The sequence below is a fragment of the Rhinatrema bivittatum genome, chromosome 2, assembly GCF_901001135.1.
Source record: "Rhinatrema bivittatum chromosome 2, aRhiBiv1.1, whole genome shotgun sequence".
NCBI classification, from domain to species: Eukaryota; Metazoa; Chordata; class Amphibia; order Gymnophiona; family Rhinatrematidae; genus Rhinatrema; species Rhinatrema bivittatum.
Window position 1 is genome coordinate 692,477,229 of NC_042616.1, and position 16,616 is coordinate 692,493,844.

Sequence of the window (16,616 nt, forward strand, 5' to 3'; positions counted from 1 at the left end):
CATTGCTGTTGGCGAAAAGGTAAGGGCCCTTTTCGCCACCAGTTTCGTGCCGAATAGCACCACCTTTTATGATGGTGCTATTGGGTGCGAAAGCTGGCAGCAATCACACCGCGGAGGTGCAATCGCTGCCGGCTTTCGCAGGCCCGCCCCCGCTTCGCCACCCAGCCCCCCATTATCGCCGGATTTTCTAAGGTCACAGACCTTAGAAAATCCAAGCCTAAATCTACTCACACAAGCTACACTTGCTAAATTGCACAAATATTTCATGAAAATTTACATGCCTACTTTTCAAAATTCAAAAAATGGGACGGTAACTTTAAATCATGTGTGCAATGGTAACATGGAATAGACTTAGCTTTTGGGTACTTGCCAGGTTCTTGTGGCCTGGATTGGCCACTGTTGGAAACAGGATGCTGGGCTTGATGGACCCTTAGTCTGACCCAGTATGGCATTTTTTTATGTTCTTATGTTCTTATGTGCACATGTGCATGCATTTGCTGGCTCATGTCCAGGGACATGCCTATTTTTTTTACATATGCGGATATATGCATGCATGTTATAAAATAGGCTGAACACCCAATTTTAAGTGAGCGGAAATCCTGTTTCCACCATGTAAGTGGAGGATTTTAAAAGGGCGTGCATGTCCATTCCATTGTCAGTTTCACCAATTCGTTCCCAATTCACCCAGGTAAGGGATAGGACTTCCAAACCTCCCTAGCTTAATAGCCTCCACTTTCCCCTGATCCTTAAAACCCTGCTGATCTGTACAATATTTTTTGTTTTATGACTTGCATGCCATCCATAGCAGAATTAAAGTTACGTGGCAGTTGACCCCAGAACGTGCTTGCGCACATAGGCACTTATGCACTGGTTTCATTGAGAAATCCAGGAACTCCCATGCCTGCTCAGATCATGCTCACTTCCTGCCCCTTTTTCAGAAAATAAATTGTATGTGCGCATATGCGGGCAACTTTTAAAATCTGCTTGGCGTGCACTGGCCTAAAATATTCACATATCTCCCAGTTTTGGTGCAAATCCAACCCCCTCCCCCCCCAATTCTGTCCCCAGGATCAGCTCTGTTTAGTCCAGGTAAACTTACATGCAAATCTGACATTTACTCCCATATCGGATGGGCAATTTTTTAATAGGTCATTTCTGTGCTAAATCACCATTTTACCTCCTGAAGTCCCTTTAAAAATTACCTTGCCAATATAAGAAAAAGCTGGGTTTTTTTTTCTTCTTTTTAATGGCTTGTTTTTGAGTACCATGGTGTTTATCACACCAATGACTACATCATTATTACAGTGAGATCAGAAAAGAGTACTTTTTTAAGATATATATTCTTTTTTTATGTTACAGAAGCAAAAATAAAATTAATAGAGAACAAAACTATTTTCCACCTGACTCTTTAGTAACTATTCTTCATTAATTTTTTTTTTTTGTTGCTTCTTTTTTTTTTTTTTTTTTTTTAGTGAAAATCCACAGACCACTGAAGATGCTCACAAAATGTTTATGGAATTTTATCCAAAAATATTTGATAAAGATAAACCTTTACAGGCAAGAATTCCAACCACCCAGGTGAAAAGGTAAATATTATTATTGAAGAGTATAAAGATATTTCTTAGTCACATTACCTCATTGGTTTTGGACTGTATAGTAAATAGACTTCAAATTACTGTGCAGCTGTAAGAGGCAAAGATTAGTAGCTAGTGGTAAATTAATTTCATGCTCGAATAAAAACATCTGTTCTGTGCTGAAGAGCACATTTAACCATTCTGTTTAAGAGTTATTTTTTACCAATGTCCTGCAGTGCACACTAGCCATTAGCAAGCTCTGTATTTTAGAAGTATAATTCTAGTCAGAAACTATTTTATCATTTTGTATATACAAACCACATCATTAAATGAAGCAAAATCTAATCTTTGTATCTAACAAACTAATGCAAAAAACAATTAGGGCTTTATAAATTCATTGCCTGGAAGCAAATACATTAACAAAAGTTTCCAATTTAATGAACTCTGAAGGCAGTAGAAACCATTTTGTCAGCTCTGTAATATCTCATCGGCTTTCTTTCTAAACCAAGAGCCATTTTGATCTAAAATAATTAATCTTAATCATTTGTAAGTTATTGGGTTTTGTAATATCTTCTAAGTTCCTTTTTCTTAAGTTGTTTGTACTGAAGTTATAGCAGTTGATTGCTTATAGTAGTGTGATTGGACAAATCATAAAAAGACTGTTGAAAAGAAACATTTTGGGGGTAAACTATGAGCTTGCATCTGCTATTTTTCAGGTCCTTCTCTTTGGGGATAATTTTCAAAAGGATTTACATGCATAAAACTGAGTCTAGGTGCATAAAGTCTATTTGCACATGTAAATTGGCTTTTAAAAACTGCTACTTGAACATGTGTAACTACTTTGAAAATTACCTCCAAAAGGGATAATTTTCAAAAGGTTTACATGAGTAAATGTAACTACTATTGTAGTAATTTTCAAAAGCCATTTACCCAAGAAAAGTACAATAACACATGTAAATCTCATGGACAATTCAATGTCATATATTGTAGCAATTTTCAAAAGCCCACTTATATGGGAAAAATGCAGTTACACATGTAAAATCCATTTTTAAGCATGTAAATGCTTTTGAAAATCAGGCCCTAAGTGTTGAGAAGAACGTAAAATGAAATCTCTGCATGTACATTCATGTCTCCGATCTCTCCCTACCCCCAAGAAACAACCAACGCACTTACTATTATCCATACAAAGACTTGGCAGTTTTCAGAAGCACAGTTTGCATGACTAAACCAAAATTATATATAAAACCTATTGGGGCGATGATGAAAACATTGAGCAGCTTTTGAAAGATTGTTATGGGAGTACAAAATGAGAGCCCTATCATAACTCTATCAATGTTTTTTTGATGGGACACATTAATTGTATGTTGTATTCTTAGTGGATGAGTAGTCCAGTGGTTAGAGCAGTGGGCTTTGAATGATGGACACCAGAGTTCAAATTCCACTGCTGCTCCTTGTGACCTTGGGCAAGTCATTTTACTCTCCATTGCCTCAGGTACAAACTCCTTGTTTTTTTCCCTTGTCTAAGAAAAATTTAAAATTTAAGAAGGTTGGTGAACTTTGGCACAAGTAAAAGTAAAAGTTGATAAATGAACAGAAAAATAGTGAGTGAGAATAATTTGTCAGTTTACTGCTCTGGACTATTTTATATTTATACCTTAGTAAATTTGAGTTTATCCACAGAAAAGTGTTAGCATGTAAAAGCAGTAATTTTTCAAAAGCCCATTTTCATGCATAAATCCTTTTGAAAATTACCTCTTAATGACCTGATTTTCAAAAGCATTTATGGACTTAAAACTGGGTTTTACATGTGTAAATGTACTTTACCCATGTACTATGGGCTAGATTTTAAAAGCCCTGCGCACGTAAATCCTCCTGGATTTACGCGCGCAGGGCACTCGCGCACCGGCACGCCTATTTTATATAGGCCGCTGGCATGCGCAAAACCCCGGGTCGCGCGTAAGTCCCAGGGCTTCGTAAAATGGGTGGGAGGGGGCGTGTCTGGGGGGGCATGTCCGGGGTCAGGGGGCAGTCCGGGGCAAGTCCGGGGGCATGGCGACGGTTCGGGGGTGGGCCGGGAGGGCGGTCCCAAGGTCCCCGGCATTGTGGCTTGTGCTGGGGGATACGAGGCGGTGGGTTAGGTAGGGGAAGGGAGGGGAAGGTGGGGGGATGCGGAAGGAAAGTTCCCTCTGAGGCCGCTCCGATTTCGGAGCGGCTTCGGAGGGAACGGAGGCAGGCTGCACAGCTCGGCGTGCGCAGGCTGCCGATTTTGCACAGCCTTGCATGCGCTGACACCGGATTTTATATGATACGCGTGGCTACGCACGTATCTTATAAAATCCGGCGTACTTTTGTTCACGCCAGTTGCGCGAACAAAAGTACGCGCGCGCGTACTTTTTAAAGATCTACCTCTATATATCATTGAATTGCCACAGGATGTACCCATATGTTGTGATCCGGCCCGTGAGAAGCATGGGCAGGCTCTTACCTTCACAGCCAGTCGGGCTGCTAACGCTGCTTGCTTTCTCCCTGAATCAGCTGGGGCTGTCCCCGCAGCTGTTCCTGCCTTCTCCCGACGTACTGCTGCGATCCCGGGACATTTCAGCCAGTAGGGAGGCCGTCCTTGCCAGTGCCTGCTTCAGCCCGGGTCCTTGCCCAGCAGGGAAGCCGTCCCTGCCGGTGCCTGCAGCCTGCTACAGCTCTCTACTCTGCCTGCAGTCTCTGTTCTCCCTGCAGCCAGCTTACCTCGCTTCTGCCTTCCTGCTTCAGCCTTGCTGTGTGGAACGGTGCCTGCAGCCTGCTACAGCCCCCTGCTTCCCCTGCAGCCAGCCTTACCTCTCTCTGCTACTTCCTACTTCTGTCCTTGCAGCCGGGAGCTGCTCCACTGACCTGCCTTCACCCAGCTCCAGCCCAGGGCTGCTCCACTGCTTCCCTGGTCTTCCACGTGGCTGAGGACGCTTCCAGCTCTTCTCTCCAGCTCCCTAGGGCGCGAGCGCGCGTCTCTCTGCTCCTCTTCAAGGGCCAGCCAGGTGTGGCCCCCTGCTGACCCATCCCTGGGCGTTGTCCACCTCAGCCCTACTAAAGGGCTCAGCTTTCAGTGTGTCTTTGCCTTCGCAAGGAGTTGGTCACTCCTGAGATCCTTCGCTCCAGGAAGTCGTCCGTGTTCCAGCACTTCTGCAAGGTCCTGTGTTTCTTGTTACCTGTCGGAGCTCCTCGTCCAGTCCTGATGTCTGCCTGCCGTTCCAGTCCCAAGGTCTGTCTCTTGATCCAATACCTGTGTTCCAGTCCTGATGTTACCTACTGTTCTAGTTCCATGTTGCAGCCCTGAGATGTGACTCCTGTTCCAGTATCCGTGTTCCAGTCCTGATGTTACCTACTGTTCCAGATGTCCTTGTTCCAGCCCTGAGGTCTGTCTTAATCCTTGTTCCTGATCCTGATGCTTTTACCTGCCTTGTGCTGCCAGGAGTGCAGCGTATCCTTGCCTTGTGCTGCCAGGAGTGCAGCGAACCTGCTTCCTCTTTCCTGTGCTCTCCCGCTCTCTGCGTGGTCCGCTACCAGCCTTCCAGGGCTGAGTAGGGCGTGCATGAGGCAGGGTGGTCCGCGATTCAGTCCCGCGGGTGGTCTGAGTAGGGCGCCCTGAGGGACGGTGCCCATGTCTTCCTTCAGCCCTCATTCCTGATTCCACCTCTGTGCATCCAGTCCTGAGTCCACGCCTGTGCCTGTCCACGTCTATGGATCCTGCACCTCGTTCCTGAGTCCACGTCTATGCCTGAGTCTACGTCGTTCCTGAGTCTCGTCTGAATCCATGTTCCAGTCTTCGCTGCCCTGGCCTCCATCTGGCCTGCCGCTTCGTGCCGTACCCTGCGGCAGGTCCGAAAGGGCTGGGAACGGTCGGAGGACTGTTCACAAGACCAACATTGCGTTGTTGGGTCTTCCGAAGCGTGCAGGTCCGGAGGAGGGCCTGTCAGCCAGTCTTCACTCCAGCTTGCTTCCGTCCAGCCCATGCTCGGGCATGCCACGCCTCCCGCGGCACCTCTCCAGACCCCTCTGGCGTCGAGCCGTGGCCCAAGGACACACATCACCCAGGAGTGGGATCGCTCTCCTAGCGCTCCACAACACCCATATAAGTGCATTTTACATGAAATAATGGTTTTTGAAAATTTCTACATTGTAGTTCCATTTATGTATGGAACTCCTTTTAAAAATTCACCTGAATGTCTTTTGCTTAGACTTCTTAGCATTTAATCAAGGCAGTGGCCTCTGTATGTAGAGAAGTAAAATTAATAAATACTTTTGCTTAACTGTTATATAGACATCATATTAATATAAAGTAAATAATATATATTTTCTTTTACTAAAAGGGTCACATGTGTGCATCTCTGTAGCTTTGAGGAAGAGAGAGAGAGACTGTATAAGGGTTAGACTGATACTCTATATAGGGACAATTGTAAGGTGGTTGGGGTTAGGGGAGTTTCAGGAGGTGGGTTGGGGTTAGGTCGGGGTGTTGTTATAGACACATTCAGAGGTATTGACTGTTAAACTGACATCAGTAAAGAACCTTTAGACCTTATAAGTGATGAAAAGGAGTTGATTTGTACCATGTTGCTAACAGTGTACAAATCAACTCCTCTTGTTAGAATTTTCATCGCTTATAAGGTCTAAAATTCTTTACTGATGTCAATTTTACAATGAATACCTCTGAATGTGTCTGTAACAACACCCTCCTCTAATTCCAACCTACTTACCAAAAACTCACCCCGAATCAAAGTGCCCCTTACAATGGTCCATATATAGAATATCAGAGAGAGCCTTATAAAGAGTCTCTAATTCTCTCTCTCTCTCTCTCTCTCTCTCTTTCTCTCTCTCATGTTCCCCCTCCCCCCTCCCCCCCCCCCCCCCCCCCCCCCCCCCCCCTCCTGTGGCTACTGAGGAGCTGTAGCAAAGTGGTGTGTATAACATATGCATGTTGACTATGGAAAATTAGGGAACACCCATGCCTGCCCCTTTTCCAGCTACTTCCTGGCCATTAAAAATTCACTTAGCTCCAGCACACATAAAGGAGATAACTTTTGTTGGGCACCCACAAAGAAGTCAAGCAGACCCTCTTAAGATATTAGCTATATTGCACTCTAGTTTCAGCTCTGCAGCAAATGAGGTTAGTTGTGGACAGAGTTTAGGCCAAATTTTCTGTGGTGTTTTCTTTTTTAACATCCCCAATATTCTGGACTATGCCAGTAGTTACTTCAGCTACTACCTTCAGCTACCAAACTAAAAAAATATTAGAAACACATTTGGGTATTGGGACTTGTAACTCATTTACATGGAGGATACCTGATTCTGTATGTGAGCATGGGGTAAGTGGAAGCACTAGAAGGTTATTATGTAATGTTTCTCTTTAAGGTACCTTTGGGGTTTGGATCAGGAACAAGCCCTGGGTCTGGGTGTTCAGGCTGAATATGGCACGGGCTAGGAAATGTCCAGAAGTCAGGAGCTATTTGTAGACCAAAGCCCAGTTCTGGAGTTTGCAGGTATTAAAAGCTGGAGCAACACTGGATTCAGAACTTGTTCTTGAGAAAATAAGGACACAGGCATGGAACTTGCAGATAGTAAGAACTGAAACAGAACCAGATTTGAAACAAGGCTGCAAGTCTTGAACTGGAGACAGGCAGATTGCAGGGCTGGATTAGGAACTAGGAGCAAACTAGAACTGCAGGCCAGGAACCAGAGTCAGAAAGCAGATCTGAAGCTGGTATTACGAGAGTGGATTCTTGGACCGGCGGAAGTGGGAGCCAATGGGAAGGAACCCCAGAGGGTCCTTCTGATGGCAGGTGAGGCTGTAGGAGACTTGAGACCTCGCAGGACCTTCACCACTACCAGCCCTCGTTCCCCGTAGGTTGATCCCTTGGGTACCGGGGCCAGCTGGACATACATGGGGTCTCAGGGAGTTGATGAAGCTCAAGGTCAAGCAGGCAAGGGTCTTTGCAGGCAGCATATCTTGTAGTGAGGCAGGCAAGGGTCTTGGCAGGCAGAGTATCTCGTAGTCAGGCAGGCAAGGGTCTTGGCAGGTGGCGTATCTCATAATCGGGCAGGCAAGGATCTTGGCAGGCGAAACAGACGAAAGGCAGGAACCAGGAACAAGGCAGAGGATGAACCTCACAGGAACTGGAGCCAGGAGTAGCCAAGGTCTTGTCTTAAATAGTTGCTGAGCTGGAAGGAGGAGTCCCGACCCCTTCCCTGCTGCTTCCTGAAAGGGGGTCAGGTGACGCGTGTGCGCGCCTGGGGAGCCATAGGTCAAGGGGCAGGCCCGAGCCGGCGCTGCCAGCGTGCCATCCTGCACAGTGCATCGGGGGAAGAGCTGAGGGGCAAGGCCGCTGCGGGGCTCGCCGGACGTGGCCACCAATGGAGGCGAGGTTCCCAGGTCCGGAGAGGTGGAGTTGGCCGAGCCGGTAAGCAGGGGAGTCTGGCCGTGGTTCCCCGTGGCCGACTCTTGCAACATCTGGAGCAGGATCTAGCAACAACAATTGGAACTGGGAGCTTGGAGCAGAGGAACTTGGCAATAAAGCTTCATCTTGCAGGAAGTTTGATAGCAATAGATCAACATAGCCTTCAGTATGCTGCAAATATTTTTCTACTTTCCAGCAACCTCTTTTGATTGACCCTAGCCAATCCCTGATTTCTAGGGATATAGCTTTGAGGGCCTATCTGACATGGGCTTTTCCTCTATGGCTCTAGCTTGCTCTAGGTTATTAGCTGGTCTAATGGTTAGGACTCTTATCTTGAATTCTCAGGTTGACCTTGGCTCACGCTTCTGTTGGGAACCTGTCCTGGCAACAAGTCAGTATAATTTGATTTTTAGCAGGTCTATGCTGAAATATATATCCACAGATTTGTTCTGTTTTTACCACCACAATCAAGTGGCTAAAAGCTTTTCTAGGTTGCTATTTATGTATTCTTTTTTAGAAGGTTATCATTATAAATACTTAAAGCACTGAAAAATGCTCTATAATCAATTGCATAATCATTAATTCACAATGTTTTAACTTTAAAAAAACAAAAAAACACTGTGCAAAAACATTTCTTACTTTGAATTATGCCTCATCTGACACAGACTGTATTTTGCTCTACACAACAACTGTCTCAAGGACAATATTTACTACTGTAAAATAGAAATCCAAAATGCCATCCAGATCTCACACAGAACATATAACTGGACATTACTGTCTCCACACATTACTAAAAAAAAACAAAAACAAAAAAAAAAAACCCCAGAAATAACAAGTTGATTTAAACAAATGGAATTGGGAAATAAAATGCTAAAATATAAATAGAAAAAAATAGATTTCTCTCTGTATGTTAATATGGAAGGAAGTGGCAGTGTACTACCTCTTTAAGAGAAACATTGAATTTTAATGCAGTTTCCAGGCTGTGATTCAGCAGCTATAGTGTTTTCAGGAGGCAGCAGGGGGACTTCAACAACAGCCAGCTGGCTTCACAGCAAAATGGGTTCCTTTAGGAAATGAGACTGCATTTTACTTTGTAGCAGCCATAGCATTTTGAGGAGAGCAGCTGCATGGAGTTTGGTCTGGGAGCATATTCAGATGCACATATTTTGCCCAGGCTTGCGAAAGGTTATGTTATCAGAGCCCAAAGAGAAAACACAGGGTGTCTGGTGTGTGCAGAGAATCTGGGCTCAGGAGACATGAGAGCAGCAGCAACTCATGTGACAGAGTGGAGAAATAAGCGTTAAGAGTCCAGTTGGCAGAGGAAATCTGGCAGAGATAGAAAAATGCTGAGAATGCAGGAATAAAGAACCAAGTGAGTGTGAGAGAAAGGGGTACTTGTGCCCTGAATCAGATCTGCAAGCATAAAGATGGTAAATAGGCTCTGGCATGGGGCAGAGTAAGATTTGAGACTGTGAATCCCAAGAAAGTGTGTGAGACCAGAGTTTGGAAACAGAAATTACAGAGAAAAACAATATAACACTGTACAAGAGAGATCATGGGAAGACAGAATTCCTTAGAGATCATGGGAAGACAGTTCCTTAGACATAATATACTAAAAAAAGGGCTAGAAGGAATAAAATCCTAGACTCCAAAAGTGTTAGGTGTTGTGGACAGCATTGCCCCTGAAAAAAGAGAGAGAAACTGTGTGGCATCAGAACCACATAATGCCTTTGTGTGAGACTCCTAACAGCAAGTATACTATAGTTATCTAAATTCTTGAAATAAAGGATTTGTCTGCTGTGTAGAGAAATCAGATTTACCTACATGACGGGAAGTTCTGTGTGAACAAATATTGTGTATGATTAGAAAATTCAAAGTCTATGGAAATTGTGTACCAGTGGATGAAAGAGAGCATTCAGTGCTTATTAATTTATTTATTCATGTATGTACACATTTATTATCCACAATATATGAAGGTTTTTGCAAAACACAGTTAAGGACATTCATAAAACATCATGAATAAAACATAATTAAAAAAAAAAAATCAACAGCCACTGCGGAAAATGGAAAGACAACTGATATCATCTGAAATTAATCAGTTCAATAGACATACAACTTACCCAACTCACCCTCCAGCTGATATTTTGAGAGCTCTATAATTCAAAGACCTTAGCAAACGAAATTGCTTTTGGTTGTTTTTAAAGACTGTCAGTGCATACATGCTCTGGGAGCAGATTCCACATGACAGGGCAGGCGACGGAGAAGACTCTATCATGTGTCTCTGCTAGGCCCAGCATTCTAACTGGGTGGTTTTCCAGAAGAATGGAGGGCACAAGAAGGTCTGTAAATCTTCAGTAAAGTACTAAAGAATTCAAGGACCACACTACTCAAGTCCATTGAATTAGAACTAAGGTCTAAAGGTAATACAGGCCTGGATATGGAGCCAGCCTAGGGAGGCAAAGATTGGAGAGCTATGCTTTTGCATCCCAGTTCCAGTTAAGATCTTGGCAGTGGAGTTTTGCACAATTTGTAGTACTTTAACAGCTGTGGCTAGTAAACTTAGGTATGCAAAAAATTAGGTCATCCATGATAGCTACATTGAAGTAAGAAATGATCCTGTATAGGTCTCCATCATGCTGAAGTGGATATTGAACCTTCATCAGATTTTCCCAGTGGAGGCCTACAGCCCTATATATATGTGAGTAATCTGGGCCTGCACTCAGCAGTTTTTGCATGCATTAGTCTACTTCCCATCATGTCTCCCACCAACCCAGTTGCAGCCAAATTCCAGACATAGCAAAGCTGTGTATAGCTGCAATCATATCCAAGCCTGTATTCAAAACTTGTTAAAGCTGTAAACTGCTGTAAAAACATAATGCAATATTACAGCATATACTGTATATCAAGCCCCCGTATCTGAAACTCAATAAGGCATACTGCACATTGCTATAAACATATCAAAGCATCATCCAGGCTCTACCACCACTTCAATATGACTGATGTAAATTGCTCCCTCACATGGAGGGAGAGGTACCGGAAGGTCCTTGCCAGGGCCTTTCAGATAAGATGTGGTGTTTGCATAAGATCTGAAGGGGGGCAACTATTTGTATCGTGTCTTGACCATCAAAGCACACAGTGTCCCCTGTCTTAAGATCACTAACACTGTGCATTGCTGGGAAGGTATTATATCTTGCAGTAAACATGATTGGCCCATACCTCAAACTCGGTAGTTAATAATGTGTGTTGCCTAAACAAGACATCTGATTTTGCCCAAACCCGCACCTGGGCCACTGCCCCTATCTTACAAGAGGAAACTTCCCTAGTGATGTCAATATGATACCTTTTCCTTAACAGGATTGTCATGCATGAGATCCATAAAGGGGATCTGCTACCTATACATTTGCTGAACCATCTTGGGTGTACATGAGTATGGCATCATAAGTGTTTGCAAGAAATGACTTATGCAGTCGCCAGATGTAAACTAAAGAAACAACTGCATGTCCCTTGCCAAATTGAGTACATGCTAGGGATTCACCATCCTAAGAGAGAAAGAGAGAAAGACAAAGATTTTCATAGACTGGAGATAGAGCACATGATGCTGTCCCAGCCCCAGAACTCTGATAACATTCAGAAGTTAGCTGAGAAGAATGTGGCATCCAATAGCTAGAGAATTGCTTTGGGAATTCATGTGTCAAGTAGGCATATTATCATGACATTGAATGTAGTGTGGAGATAAAGCATATTTAGCAGATACTGACCGTGGTGTAAATATAAATTGAACCATGGAAATGGAAAAATTTAGACATGATGGGAAGTAGACAGAGTAGACTAATGCATGCAAAAACTGCTGAGTGCAGGCTCAGATTACTCACATATATATATGCCTGTAGGCCTCCACTGGGAAAATCTGATGAAGGTTCAATATCCACTTCAGCATGATGGAGAATCATTTCTTACTTCAATGTAACTATCATGGATGACAGAAATTGAATTTCACGGAGAAGCCTGAGAGATGGTGTGTCCACATGAGACAAATGCAGAAAATCTGAAGAGATTAATGTTATGGAAGCCACAGGGAAATGTGGGATTACGTTAATGCTGCATAGTGCAGAACCTGAAAGATGGTCATACATTAGCAATATTTCTGAACTATCCGCTTGATTACTACAGAGCCCATCCTACATGCACTAAAATCTTCTGCTCATATATAAATAAAGAAATAAATATTTGCTATCCTGGAAGTGCCTGGGATTGCTGCAGATGGTGGATCTGGGCCATATAAACGCCTATTTGAAAGTACTGGGTAGGTGGGATGCCATAGGGTGGGATGGCAGCATGGGGGTGGGGGAGTGGAGGTTGACCAGGAGGCACTAGGTTTTGAAATATTTATTGGGAAGAGAGGGGGAGAGTGCTGTTGCCGGTATATGTGATTTTTAAAAATCTACTGGCACTTTGGGGGAGGGGTGTAAAACATGTGTAATGTACCTTAAAATAGAATGACCATCATATAGCACAGATGGAAGCACATAATATGGAACTATTGTAGTGCCTGTCTTCATGCTGAAATTTTAATCATCAATCATTGTAAACACAATGTACATGCTCAACTTTTTCGTATCAATAATCATTCTTTTTCAAGGTTTCTTATAGTCCTTTGGTTTGTTTTTTTGAAAAATGTTTGTATTACATATAAAACATTGATTTTCTTGTCCAATTAATAATGAATAATATATACTTATCTGTATGCTTGTTGCACCTGGATGGTAAATACTTCTCCAAGAAAGTCCTCCAAAGCGATTAGGGTGCTGTATATCTAGTGCCCCAAATTGTTGTACCCTTAATACCTAGCATTGCAATGTTTCGGAAGTGAATATTCCTTCCTTCATCAGGGGGTAGTTATGCGAATATTCCTTTCTTCTTCAAGGGGGATTAAGGATACAGCAATTTGGGGCACTAGATAAACAGCGCCCTAATTGCTTTGGAGGAATTTTTTGGAGAAATATTTACTATCCTAGTGCAACAAGCATACAGATAAATATATATTATTCATTATTAATTGAAAAAGAAAATCAATGTTTTTATATGCAATACAAAAATTTTAAAAAACCAAAACAAAGGACTATAAGAAACCTTGAAATGGAATGTGACTATTGATATAAAAAAGTTGAGCATATACATTGTGATTAGAATGCCTGATGATTAAAATTTCAGTACTAAGACAGACACTACAATAGATCCATATTATGTGCTACCATCTGTGCTATATGATGGTCATTCTTTCTCAAGATACATTAGATGTGTTTCACACATCTCCATTTTTGGAGTGAGTTTCTAATATTTGTCTTTTTTTCTTTGACAGGATCACCACTTACCCGGATTTATTTTGAAAATATCTGGGTAAGTGGCAGGTTATCCAGCCACCCAAGGCCAGATAACTTAAAAAGCTAACCTGCTATATTCAAACATAGCCAGTTAAGTTTTAAGTTATCCAGCTATATGTAGCTGGATAATTTTAGGCTGGTATAGTCAGTGGGAATTTTTCCTGCTGAATATACGTTGCAAGTTAACTGGCTAAGTTTAGCCGGATAACTTGTCCACTAAGTAGCCTATTGAATATGACCCCCTATGTGTATAAATGTTTTGCCAGCCCTAATTCCACCCCCTGAAACTCCTATCACGAGTGCTATGCAATAGAGTTGCATGCATACTTTCCCCACACAATCCCCTCTGGATAATTTTCAGAAGCCGAGTTGCATGCATAAACCTTTTGAAAATTACCCCCTTAAAGACAAACGATAACACAAGCAATAATTTCATGAAAGAACTATCCTCTCCTCTCCCCTCAACTAAATTACCTTCAATGCTTAAGTTCAGAGCTCCTTTCCATCACATAGCATTGACAGCAATGAAGCATCCTTGTATACTTTTCCTAGGAAGATGAGTCTGAAAATCAGATAAAACATGAAAAACATTTACACCAATGACACAAAGTTTCTGTTGTGACTGTCGAAATCCGGAAGTGGATCCTTGGGCCGACCGACGCAGAAGGACGGTCGGGAGGCAGAACACACGCTGGAAGGTCTTGGACTTCACCTGGAAACCCGTGACCCCTCCAGAGGAGCTGTGGGAGCCTGGGTCGCTAGGACTTAGGAGTCTTCGCCCTGGAAGCCCGAGGTCCCCCCAGGAGGAGCCTGTAGGGACCCGGACCGCTGGGACTTAGGAGAAGGAGCAGGAGGGCCCAAGAAGCAGAGACACGAACCGGAGTCAAGGCAGGCGGCAGGCAGGCGGAAGCGGAGTCACGGACCGGAGTCAAGGCAGGCGGCAGGCAGGCAGAAGCAGAGTTACGGACCGGAGTCAAGGCAGGCGGCAGGCAGGCAGAAATCCAAGAAACCAGGCAGGCAGGCAGAAGTCAGAAACCAGGCAGGCAGGCAGAGATCCAAAGGAACGGGCAGGCAGGCAGGCAGGCAGGAATCAGGAACCAGGCAGGCAGGCAGAGATCCAAAGGAACGGGCAGGCAGGCAGGAATCAGGAACCAGACAGGCAGGCAGGATCGGCAACTAGAGACTCGGTGAGTGACCACGTTGCAAGGCAAAGCAGGAAGAAGAGAAGCTGGTTTAAATCCCCCGCCGGCGTCTGACATCAGCCGAGGGGCGGTTCAGCACATCCGAGTGCTGGACCTTTAAAAGATCGGCCCTCGCGCGCGCGTTCCCCTGCAGGGGGAGGAGTCTTCGGCGGCGTCTCCCTCGTGGAGACGCCGCTGCCATGCGGCTCGGGAGGCCCAGGATCCCGCGACTCGCAGCGCCCGGAGGGCAGGTAAGGGCCTGGTCACTAGGCCAGTGACCGGGATCGTAACAGTACCCCCCCCTTTTACGACCCCTCCGCAGGGGACCGGGTTTCCCGGGGTTGTCCAGGTGAAGTTAGGCCAGCAGAGATTTGTCCAGTATGTTCGGTGCAGGTTCCCAAGAGCCCTCCTCGGGGCCGCAGCCCTCCCAGGCCAGTAAATACTCCCATCGGCGATTGTGAAAGCGCACATCCTGTATCTCCTGTACTTGATAAACAGGTTCCTCAGGTGAAGTGGCCGAGGCCGCATCCGGAGTAAGCCGATGGAAGCGAGAGAGCACCACAGGTTTCAACAACGAGACATGAAATACGTTGTGGATGCGCAAGGATGAAGGAAGACGGAGCCTATAGGAGACCAGGCCTATTCGTTCAGCCACCGGAAAGGGACCACAAAATCTGGGAGCCAACTTGCGAGATCGACCTGGGAAGTGGAGGTTCTTAGTACTCAACCACACTTTGGTGCCGGGTAAAAATACTGGTGCGGAGCGTCGGTGGCGATTCGCACCTCTTCGTGCTTTCTCTGCTGCTGTAATGAGCCGGCGCTGAAGGACTCTCCAGAGACGATGAAGTTGGGTGGCCACCGTCTGGGCCACCGGCGAAGGGACATCGATAGGAACTGGAACGGGTGATCTGAGGTGGCGCCCGAAGACTGTCTGGAAGGGAGATTGACCCATAACCGAGTGCGTGTGATTATTGTAGGCGAATTCGGCCCAAGGCAGAAGGGAGACCCAATTGTCCCTCCTCTCAGAAATGAAGCTGCGAAGAAACGTCTTGAGTGAGCGGTTCATCCGCTCGGTCTGCCCGTTGCTCTGGGGGTGGAACACGGTGGATAAGTTCAATTGTACCCCAAACTTCTTGCAAAGGGCGCGCCAGTAGCAAGCTGTAAATTGGGGCCCTCGATCGGAGACAATGCTCTGCGGGAGACCATGAGCCCGAAAGATATGTTGCGTGAATAGAAGTGCCAGCTCCGGCGCTGATGGAAGCTTGGGTAAGGGTACCAGGTGAACCATTTTAGAAAACCGGTCCACGGTGACCCAGATCACCGTGTTACCCTCAGATGGAGGCAAGTCTACCACGAAGTCCGTGGCGATGTGAGTCCAGGGCTCGGTGGGAATCGGCAAGGGCTGCTAGAGTCCCCAGGGTCAGCCACTGAGAGGTTTCTGTCTGGCACATACTGGGCAGGACGCAACATACACTTGCACATCTTGTCGTACCTTGAGCCACCAGTAATACCGATTCAAGAGGGCTAACGTTCTTTCCCTGCCGGCGTGGCCCCCCGTGAGGGAGTCATGGGCCCACTCTAGGACTTTCCTACGGTCTCGTCGAGAGACTACCACTCTTCCTTGAGTGGATACACTGGTGCTGGCTAGGAAGATCCTGGCCGGATTGATGATATACTGAGGGGGATCATCCTTCTCCTCGAAGATGGTGTTACGGGATAGGGCATCGGCCCGCACATTCTTCGACGCTGGCCGGTACTTGAGAATGAAGTCAAACCGACTGAAAAATAAGGACCATCGAGCTTGCCTGGGGTTAAGACGTTGGGCCTGCGAGAGGAACTCCAAATTCTTATGGTCAGTATACACAGTGACCTGATGTTGGGCTCCCTCAAGCCACTGCCTCCATTCTTCGAAAGCCAACTTGATGGCTAACAGTTCCTTGTTACCTATTCCGTAGTTACTTTCGGCAGGGGTGAATTTCTTAGAGAAATAGGAGCAAGGTAGTAATCTCCCTGTGCTGGAGTACTGAGAAAGCACAGCTC

At 45.2% G+C, this 16,616-nt stretch overlaps 1 protein-coding gene across 2 annotated transcripts in view; it reads left to right on the forward strand.

Moving 5' to 3' along the window:
* Window positions 1-16,616, forward strand: part of LOC115085508 (glutamic acid-rich protein-like) — a 205,050-nt gene that overhangs the window by 129,792 nt on the left and 58,642 nt on the right. For both annotated transcript variants that reach the window (XM_029591615.1, XM_029591616.1), the window contains exon 3: window positions 1,473-1,586. In XM_029591615.1, the coding sequence (XP_029447475.1) occupies window positions 1,473-1,586 (114 nt within the window). The remainder of the gene's footprint in view (window positions 1-1,472; window positions 1,587-16,616) is intronic.